General features: G+C 41.8%; 1 protein-coding gene across 1 annotated transcript; it reads right to left on the bottom strand.

The window, feature by feature from the left end:
* Positions 1-292: 292 nt before the first annotated feature.
* LOC103606962 (TATA-box-binding protein-like) lies at positions 293-9,078 on the bottom strand. The gene is made up of 4 exons (XM_008591525.1): positions 8,953-9,078; positions 5,513-5,714; positions 738-964; positions 293-509 (listed from the first exon to the last, which is right to left on the bottom strand). The coding sequence occupies exons 2-4, from the start codon at positions 5,564-5,566 to the stop codon at positions 293-295; spliced, it is 498 nt and encodes a 165-aa protein (XP_008589747.1). The 5' UTR covers positions 5,567-5,714; positions 8,953-9,078.
* Between the last annotated feature and the right edge of the window lie 2,094 nt (positions 9,079-11,172).

An 11,172-nucleotide genomic window follows, 5' to 3' on the forward strand; every position in this document is an offset into this window, starting at 1 on the left:
TCAGCTACAGGAAAATGTCGTAGTAACAATAAAATCTGATTGAATTTTACTGGCCCAAGTATATAAACACAAGCAGCCACATTTCTGAAAATGTTAAGAGCGCCTTCTACTGACGGCACTGACTCACAAAGACAGCTTTGCCTCCCTTTCTCAAGTGAGATAAAGCAAATTACATAATTACCATTAGTGCCACTCTCTTAAATAAACCAATCCACCTGAAAACAAAGAACAGCAACAGAGCTCTAAGGGATCCCTCTAGAGCAAGGGAGAGGAGACACACACCACCAAGTACTTACTGCAGCTGTGGTACAATCCCAGAGCTCTCAGAGGCTGGTGTGGCAGGAGTAATGGGGGTCATGGGGGTCATGGGGGAGGGATACAGGGGAGTGGTGCCCGGCAAGGGTGCAGTTGTAAGAGTCTGTGAATGGAAGAGCTGAGGTGTTTGGCCTGAGGCACCCTGTGTTGCCTGCTGGGATGTTGACTGCTGAACTGCTGCTGCTGCAGTGGCTGCTGCCTGCTGCTGCTGCTGCTGCTGCTGTTGCTGCTGCTGCTGCTGCTGCTGCTGCTGTTGCTGCTGCTGCTGCTGCTGCTGCTGCTGTTGCTGCTGCTGCTGCTGCTGCTGCTGCTGTTGCTGCTGCTGCTGCTGCTGCTGCTGCTGTTGCTGCTGCTGCTGCTGCTGCTGCTGCTGTTGCTGCTGCTGCTGCTGCTGCTGCTGCTGTTGCTGCTGCTGCTGCTGCTGCTGCTGCTGTTGCTGCTGCTGCTGCTGCTGCTGCTGCTGTTGCTGCTGCTGCTGCTGCTGCTGCTGCTGTTGCTGCTGCTGTTGTTGCTGCTGCTGTTGCTGCTGTTGCCTTTGTTGCTCTTCCAAAATAGACAGACTATTGGTGTTCTGAATAGGCTGTGGAGTCAGTCCTGTGCCATAAGGCATCATTGGACTAAAGATGGGGATTCCAGGAGTCATGGCACCCTGTGGAAAGCAAGGAGAACAATGGGTTAGGCTGACTGGTGTTGAGTTTTTGTGGGACTTGCCTGGTAGAACAGCAGATGAGATGTGTAAAGACAAATGCCTTCTGAGCATAATGGGTTATTAAACATTATTACGGAGGAATTTGCTATTCTTATGCACAGCACTTTCTTCTTCAATATAGCATAGTAGATAAGAGCTTAGGATTTGGGACCCAACTCTGCTACTTATTACATGTGAGAACTTGAGGAAGTTGCCTAACCTTTCAGGCATATCTAGGGGATAATAATGGTCTAAGATCATTAGAAAGAATGAGGGAGATAACTACAGAGAGCACACATTCCTATTTAAACTATTATCCTAGCATCTGGGTAGTTCCCCATTTCACTCTCAAAGTATCTGTCCCAGTCTGGATGATAAATTATATAGTTACCCTACAGATATTCACTTAACAGTGTTCAACACAATGATATGCATATAAAAAGTACTGAAGTGTTAGCATTAGAACACGTTTCAAAAAGGCTGATCATATGCTCTCCCAAAAGTGTAAATCAACAAAATCTATCAAATAGTATCAGTTTACTTTTCTATAATGCTTCTGAACTTTTCCAGACACTGTTACATTCATTAATTTATCTATCTCTCATGGCAGCTCTTGGGAAAAGGGAAAACAGAGCTGTTCTTCACATATTAATGATAAGAAAACTGACACCCAAAGAAGTTAAATGACTTGACTAAGATCACACAGCTCATAAGTAAATGAGCCAAGATCACAATCAAGTTTTCCTGAGACCCAGCCCAATGCTTTCCCCATGGCACCTAAATCTGCAGACCCCATGGAGCCTACAGAGAGCTCATAATGGCTTTGTGAACCTCTGAACATTATATGCAATATTCTGTGTTAATTGTCTGTGAGAGTCCACGGTTTTCATTAGAGTATCAAAAATGTGTAAGACCCCAAAAAAGAGCCACAATCCTTTCCCACTTCCACCACTTTATTGGGCCGAAAGCACAAGCTAAAAACATCTAAGATATTTAAATTGTTTCACTCACATAGTGGCAGAAAGAATATGAAAGAAGAAAATATATACTATACCCCTAACAGTACAGGTATTATTCTATTATGTCTGTCACTTATTTCTACAAAAATACTGGCTAGAAAAAAATTGAGGTTACATCAGTTTAAAATACTAAGACTAAGGTTTTAAATGGTCTGTCTTACTTTAGGTCATATACAAAAATTAACCCAAAATGAATTACAGACACACATGTAAAGCTAAAACTACAAGGAATAAATCCTTATGACTTTGGGTAGACAAAGATTTCTTAAGACACAAAAGCACTAACCATAAAGAAAAATTGATAAATTAGACTTCAGAAAAAATTAACTTTTGCTCTTTGAAAGACACCATTAAGAAAATTAAAAGGCAAGCCACAAGCCACAAAGGCAAGCCACAGACTGGGAGAAATCATCTATAATACATACATCTGAATATGGACTCGTAAAGAGAATACATAAAGAGCTCTTACAGCTCAATAAAGGAAGATGAACAAATAAACCATTAAAAAGTGGGCAAAAGATATGAAGGACATTTTACAAGTGAAAACATATAAATAAACAATAAGCACTTGACAAGACGCTCAGGATCATTATTCATCAGGAAAATAAAAATTAAAACCACAGTGACATACTACTAAGCAACCATGAGAATAGCTCAAGGTAAAAAGACTGACAACCCTAAGTTGGTGAAGATGTGGAACAGCTAGAAATCTCCCACACTGCTGGTAGAACTGCAGAACAGTACAGCCACTTTAGAGAACAGTTTGGCAGTTTTTTATATAGCAACGTTAAACACACTTACATATGTACTAGCAATCCCACTCCTAAGTATTTACCCATGAGAAATAAAAGCACATTGTACACAAAGTCCGTACACAAATGTTGATAGTTCCTTTATTCCTAATGGCCCCAAACTGGAAATAACCCAAATGCCAGCAACTGGAAAATGGATAAACTGTGGTACATCCACACAATGGAGAACTACTTGGCAATAAAAAGGAACTAACTTTTGATATACAAATGTTATACTGGACAAAGAAGACAGACACACACAAAAAAGCATATGAAATTCGAGAATAGGCAAAACCCATCTTTAGTGTCGAAAAGCAGATTCACTAGTTAGCTGGGGCTAAGAAAGTGACTGCAGGGCCGAGCCCATGGCGCACTCAGGAGAGTGCGGCGCTGGGAGCGCAGCAGCGCTCCCGCCGCGGGTTTGGATCCTATATAGGGATGATCCAAGCGCTCACTGGCTGAGCGCGGTGCAGCCAGTCTCAAGACAGACAAAAAAAAAAAGTGACTGCAAAGGGGCAGGAAGGGACTGTCTGGGGTAACTGAAATGCTCTATAATTTACACAGGTGCATTTAATTATCAAAACATACACTTAAAATGGGCATTTTTACTGTATGTAAATTACAGTTCAACAGAGGATACTGAAAATTTGTTTTATAGACAAATACAAGTACATAATTTACCTTTCAAACAAACTCCTCAAATAAAACACTATTGTGTCTATTAAAAGCCTAACAGAACTTCTCAACAAAATAAGGGAGGCAGGGCCAGCCTGTGACTCACTCGGTAGAGTGCGGTGCTGGTAACACCAAGGCCACGGGTTCGGATCCCATATAGGGATGGCCGGTTCGCTCACTGGTTGAGCATGGGGCTGACAACACCAAGTCAAAATAAGGGAGGCTTTCTTCATGTGTCTGTTGGCCATTCGTATATCTTCCTTTGAGAAATGCCTATTCAGCTCCTTTGCTCATTTTTTAATTGGGTTATTTTTTTTTTTGCTGTAAAGATGTTTGAGCTCCTTGTATATTCTGGATATTAATCCTTTTGTCAGATGTATATTTTGTAAATATTTTCTCCCACTCAGTTGTTGTCTTTTCACTCTGTTGATCATTTCTTTTGCTGTGCAGAAGCTTTTTAGTTTGATATAGTCCCATTTGTTTATTTTTCCTTTAGTTGCCTGTGCTTTTGGGGTCATATTCATGAAGTCTGTACCCACTCCTACTCCCAGCATTCAGGAAATGCAAATCAAGACCACTCTGAGATACCATTTCACTCTAGTCAGGATGGCTAATATCCAAAAGACTGAGAAGGATAAGTGCTGGAGAGGTTGTGGAGAAAAAGGAACTTTCACATATTGTTGGTGGGACTGCAAAATGGTACAGCCTTTATGGAAAATGGTATGGAGGTTCCTCAATTACAGATAGATCTACCATATGACCCAGCTATTCCGCTGCAAGGAATATAGTCAGAGGAATGGAAATCATCATGCCAAAGGGATACCTGTTCTTCAATGTTTACTGCAGCACTATTTACAATAGCCAAGAGTTGGAACCAGCTCAAATGTCCATCATCAGATGAGTGGATAAGGAAACTGTGGTATATCTACACTATGGAATTCTACTCTGCTATAAAAAACAATGAAATACTACCATTCCCAACAACATGGATGGACTTAGAGAAAATTATATTAAGTGAAATAAGTCAGGCACAGAAAGAGAAACACCACATATTCTCACTTATTTGTGGGAGCTAAAAAATTAATAAATAAATACATAAACAAATAAAGGGGGGGGAGAAGATACAACAATCACAACAATTCCTTGAACTTGTTAAGACAAGTGAACAGATATGATGTGGGGGGGGGGAGGGAGGAAGAGGAATGGGTAAAGGGTCACGAAAATCAACTACAAAGTACATTGAGAAGTTAAAATAAAAATAAATAAACAAACAAAATAAGGGAAGCTTTGAAAATTTTCAATAACAGATCATTAAATGCACTTCCTTCCCTTTGATACTGTCTTCAGCAGTGATGGAAAATGGTATGGAGGTTCCTCAATTACAGATAGATCTACCATATGACCCAGCTATTCCACTGCAAGGAATATAGTCAGAGGAATGGAAATCATCATGCCAAAGGGATACCTGTTCTTCAGTGTTTACTGCAGCACTATTTACAATAGCCAAGAGTTGGAACCAGCTCAAATGTCCATCATCAGATGAGTGGATAAGGAAACTGTGGTATATCTACACTATGGAATTCTACTCTGCTATAAAAAACAATGAAATACTACCATTCCCAACAACATGGATGGACTTAGAGAAAATTATATTAAGTGAAATAAGTCAGGCACAGAAAGAGAAACAACACATATTCTCACTTATTTGTGGGAGCTAAAAAATTAATAAATAAATACATAAACAAATAAAGGGGGGGAGAAGATACAACAATCACAACAATTCCTTGAACTTGTTAAGACAAGTGAACAGATATGATGTGGGGGGGGGGAGGGAGGAAGAGGAATGGGTAAAGGGTCACGAAAATCAACTACAAAGTACATTGAGAAGTTAAAATAAAAATAAATAAATAAACAAAATAAGGGAAGCTTTGAAAATTTTCAATAACAGATCATTAAATGCACTTCCTTCCCTTTGATACTGTCTTCAGCAGTACAGATGTCTGCCCTCCCTCCTGCTGTATTACCTGAGGGGAGGCCAAGCCCTGAGCGTAAGGTGGCAGGCTGCTGTTCTGATCCATGATGTTCACTTTCTTTTGAGCAAACCAGATACCCTAGGACTGGAACTCGTCTCAGCATTCAGTCTTTTCCTAGAGCATCCCCAGCACACTCTTCTCAGCAACTTCCTCAATTCTCTGCGTTTTCCTCACACACCAAGAAACAGCGATGCTGCTTTGAAAAAAGTTTGAAGTTTAATGTGAGCATACAGGTAACAGGTACAATGTTATAAGCCAATTTTGTGGTTACACAAAACACAAACAAGAAAAGCAATGAAGCTACTTTGGGATACATTTCTTTTTACCTTATAATCCTAAAGCCTTATTCCTTCCATGTTTCCTGTGACTGCATGCAAAATTGCCAACAGAACAAATATTGTTTTGTTACATGTTTAAATACTATGATGATACTCAAAATTAAGGTGTCATAACAGAATTCAAAACTTTTAGTGGAAAACACCTAGAGAAAACTAATTGCTAAGTAAACTATAATATCAAGCAGAATACTTATTAAGCACTGTATACACAGCACTGTTAGGCCAAGTTCATTCAGGTTTTTAAAAATTCCACTCAATGTCTTGGGCATAAAGTTCAATAAATACAAAGATAAATAAAACATTGTATTTTTATAAATATAATAACCTTACTTCTTTAGAGCACATTAATGCAAACTGTGACTATATCTGGCTTTTTTTTTTTTTTTTTTTTTTTTTTTTCCGTGTCCGGCAACGGATCGCAACCCTCGGTGCTGCCCCCTCGCCTCGCTCAGCCAGTGAGCGGGAACCGGTCTGTATGTGGGATCCGAACCCTTGGCGGGAGCGCCGCCACGCTTCCCAAGCGGCGCACTAGCGCAGTGCGCCACCGGGCCGGCCCTCTGGCTTTTCTTAAATCATTATCTTATTGGCTACATATCTGAAATTACTTTCCAATGAAAGAACCAAGTGACTACTAAAAGAGCTTTTGTTCAGTTCAGTTCAGATGGGCCCCTAACTTGCTCAGGGTTGCTGTGAGAACTGATTGAGTCAACATAGGATTGACTGACTGAATTAGTTAACCCATCAAGAAGAGTATCTAGTTATCATACAATAAGCACAGGACAATTAGCTATTATTACATTTCAGTTAAAAAATTTATGATCATCTAAAAAGATTTTCTCACATAGATTTTACAGCTGTCAAGATTACAAGTTATATGTCCAAAGACCCATATGAGCTTGGAGTATGTGCTGGTACAGAGTAGGCATTCAGATATTTCCTGAATAAATGAAAGAATCTGACAAACACTTTCAGAGGGCAAAGGACCCCAAAGACTATCTATCCTACATACTCATCACTGAAAAACAGACCAAAACACAAAAAGTTCTGCTTCTGAAATACAGATGCTCCTTGACATACATGGGGTTACATCCCAATAAACCCAGTAAGTGGAAAATACCATAGGATGAAAATGTGTTTAATACACCTAATCTACAGAACACCTTAGTTTAGCACAGCCTACCTTATATGTACTGAGAACACTTACATTAGCCTACAGTTGGGCAAAATCTTCTAACACAAAGCCTGTTTTATAATCAAGGATTGAGGGCTGACCAGTTAGTCAGATGATTGGAGCTCAGCATTGTAACACCAAGGTCAAGTGCTTAGATCCTGGCACCAGCCAGCCGCCAAATACATATATATTTAAAAATGACATATTGAATATCTCATGTAATTTATTAAATGCTATACTGAAAGTGAAAAAACAGAATGGCTGTACTGATACTCAAAGTATGGTTTGTACTGAATGCATATAGTTTTCAAGCCACGGTAAAGCCTAAAAATCCTAAGTCAAACCTCCCTGAGTCAGGGACCATTTGTATATCATAAATATAAAAAAATCATACTTTTTTTTTTGACATTGTTAACCTACAAATAAGAATAACAGAAGTGCTGCAGAAATAGAGGTTAGAGTCCCTACCATCAGAGTTCAATATGAAGGGTATGCAAATAATTACTGTAAAAACTAAGTAAGTGCTTTTAACAGCAGATATGCACTAAGCTAAGCTCCCTGAGAGCAGAAACCAGCATACATGTTTCTGCAATCTCTGCACCTAGCACCATGCCTGGCATATAAAATGGGGTCATGAATGAACGCACGTACACTATGAAAGTGAAGACAATATAGACTAATGACCAAGTACTCTGAAGAGAGGGCAGTGTTTTCACAAAGCAGGGACCATCTAATTTGGGTGTAGCAGGGTGAGGAGGAATTTACCAATTGGAGCTTGGAGCAGAAGAGAAATCAAACACCAAGAGACAAAGATTGAAAGGGCATGCAGGCTGCAAGCGACAAGCTTAGTATGACTGTATGGAAGGTCACTGAAGGAGATGAGACTGCATGTAGAAGTGGAGTCACGCTATCGGGAGTTTGAGATGCTATTACATAGGCAGTAAGAGCAGTTACGGGATTCTGAAGTGCAGTATGAGTAGATCTACTTTGGCAAGAGCGTGTGTTCAGGGTAGTAAAACTAGAGGCTAGAAGTTCAGTTTAAGGTGTCATTACTACAGTTGAGGAAAACGATAGTGACAGCTGGATTTAAAGCACTGTAATATTTACCCGGAACCTTTGGTGGCTTCACACCACTTTTTGCAAACTAAAAATCTACCAAAGAAACCTGGCTGGGTTTTCATAAGATCAGGCTGTTCAGAGGTTCTCTCACTCCCAGCAATGGCACCGACCATCTTCCCTGACAGTGATTACTGCACTAACTTATCCTTAGAAAAGAGCTAGAGTGTCATCTCTTGGAAACTGAAGCATCAAATTAGATATTTTTTGGAGGCAATCACATTAACTCTACACAGCCTTCTAGTGTCTGCATAACTCAACCGAGCATAATTTTTCCACAGAAAAGCCTACCCAGAGTTTTGGAAAACCACGCTGGCCTAAGCCTAGAGATGGAGGCCTAGTAAAATAAAGTGTTGTGTGTTTATAAGTTAAACTCTACCGGGACCGCAGTCCGGTAGACACCGCTTCTTACAAATATTAAAAAGCCTCAAACACAACTTTATAATAAAACCACCCCTGCTGGTAGCAAAACAAGCGGACAAGGCCAGGGTGAACCTGCCTCCTAACCCGGAGAAAACGCGGAGGGCAGGGCCGGGCAGGGCAGACTCTGGGTCTTCCGTACGCGGGACTGTCCTGCAGCCCACACGACGGGAAGCCACTTTGGAAACAGCAGAGCAGGACATCGGGCGGGCGCGGAGGCCGAGCGGCCGGTACAGGCCGGAGCGGCAGCAGCATGAGCCGAAGAACGTCCCTCGCGGGGCTCGCGCGCCCGTTCCGCGTCTCCTCCCGCCACCGGCGCCGGCCTCGCTGCAGTGGTCGCCTCTGCCCGAGCCCTCAGAAAAGAGAAAAAGCAAAAAGGCTGTTACCTGGAGTCACCGAAGAGACCATTACGGGGCCGCAGAGACGAAGTTACACCGCGGGGGGCCCAGACACCCGCCACAGCGACCCTCCTCGACCCCACCGAACCCCTGGCGCGCATTAGTTATGTCACTTCCGCCAGCTCCTCCCTCGGCTTCAGCAGGCGGCGCGCGCTAGAGAAGCGGCCATGAGAAGTGTGGGCGTTCGGTCACTTCCTGTGTTTTCCTGGGCGTTTTCGCTTAACGGAAACAAGAGGCGGGTGCCTCAGGAGTTCCGGGGCGGGGCCGCGTTGCCATAGGTTTTTCTAATTGGTCCCCGAGGGATATAGGAAAGATACTGATTTTTAAATGTTGATTTTATTTTTAATTTTTTTTAACCAACCATCTGTGCTATCTTTGGCAAGTTACTTGACCTCTCCGCCTAGGTTTCTTCTCTTGTAAAATTGAGTAATAATAGCACTTACCCTTCAGAGATGTGAGATTGGAGTAAATGCATCAATGGTTCCTGGCACACTGGAAGCACGTGCTCCTTTTCACGTTAGCAGTGAATGTTAGCTAATCTTCAAACATGCAGAATGATAAGAAAAACAAAAACATATGGTCAGTGTTTACAGATGCATTTATATTTTAATTCTGCCACTACCATGTCTTGCACTCTTTTCACTTTGTCACAAGAGACTGTGGGTAGTTGTTTCTTAGTCTGCTTCCTGATGCTTGATTAGATTCCAGCATACCCTGATTTCTCCCTTCTGTGGTTCGTTTGTGCATCATCATATATTGCGCTGCTTGTTTATTTTTTATTTTATTTTATTTTGTTGTATTTTGCATTATCAATGAGTTCCTTAAGGATAGGAAACATTTTATACTGTTTTTATGTCCAGGACATACCTATAGAGAGACCTGAATAAATAGCATATTTCTCTGTCTGTACCATTAAAGAAAATACTTTGTATATCCTTTGTTTACTTTAAAAAAATATTTTCTGGTTCCAGAATTGCATGTATATATCAGGTAGTCCATCCTATATTAGCTAATTGCTTGCTTGCCTGCTTGGATTTATGAATAAAAGCATAACATTAATATAAGAAGGTGCATAGAGACATGTACAGCTTAACAAATAGTTATAAATCAAGTAAAGAAACAGAATATTGCCAGCACACCCCTCCCACAGCATGGCCAACATGCCCTTCCTGCTCATTGCGTGGCACTAAGTTACAGAGCATGTATTCTTTTGCTCGACTTTATGTTTATAAGACTTATCCATGTTGATGTATCTTCCCTGTGTCTCTTGACTAGCTATAGTTGGTTAATTTTCTTTGCTATGACATATCCCAGAGTATGACCATACCTCAATTAATTCATCCACTCTGCTGTTTATGGATATTTGGCTCATTTCCAGTTTGGGGCCATTAAGAACAATACTGGGCTAGCTGGTTAGCTCAGGTGGTTAGATCGTGGTGTTAAAACACTAAGGTCAAGGGTTCAAATCCCCATACAGCCCAGCCACCAAAAAAGAAAACAATGCTATATGAACATCCTTGTGCATGTCTTCTGGCTAGGATATAAACCTACGTTAGAGTTGCTGGGCCATAAGGTATGTATATATTCAACTATGCCAGGTGATGCAAATCCCTTTTCAAAATGCTGTACCAATTTACACTACCACCAACGGGGTATTTGAGTTTTCCTTGCTCCATAGTTTTGGCAATTTTTTTTTTTTTTAAAGATGACTGGTAAGGGGATCTTAACCACTGACTTAGTGTTGTCAGCACCATGCTCACCCAAGTGAACCACCCGGCCATCCCTATATAGGGATCCGAACCTGTGGCCTTGGTGTTATCAGCACCACCCTCTTCCAAGTGAGTCACAGGCTGGCCCTCACAATTTTTTTTTTTTTGTGACTGGTAAGGGGATCGCAACCCTTGGCTTGGTGTTGCCCGCACCGCGCTCAGCCAGTGAGCGCACCCACCATCCCGATATAGGATCCGAACCCGCAGCGGGAGTGCCGCTGCTCTCCCAGCGCCGCCCTCTTCCAAGTGAGTCACAGGATGGCCCCACAATTTTTTTTTTTTTGTGACTGGTAAGGGGATCGCACCCCTTGGCTTGGTGTTGCCCGCACCCCGCTCAGCCAGTGAGCGCACCCACCATCCCGATATAGGATCCGAACCCGCAGCGGGAGTGCCGCTGCTCTCCCAGCGCCGCCCTCTTCCAAGTGAGTCACAGGATGGC

The sequence above is a fragment of the Galeopterus variegatus genome, unplaced genomic scaffold (genome assembly GCF_000696425.1).
Source record: "Galeopterus variegatus unplaced genomic scaffold, G_variegatus-3.0.2 Scaffold6994, whole genome shotgun sequence".
Lineage (NCBI taxonomy): Eukaryota > Metazoa > Chordata > Mammalia > Dermoptera > Cynocephalidae > Galeopterus > Galeopterus variegatus.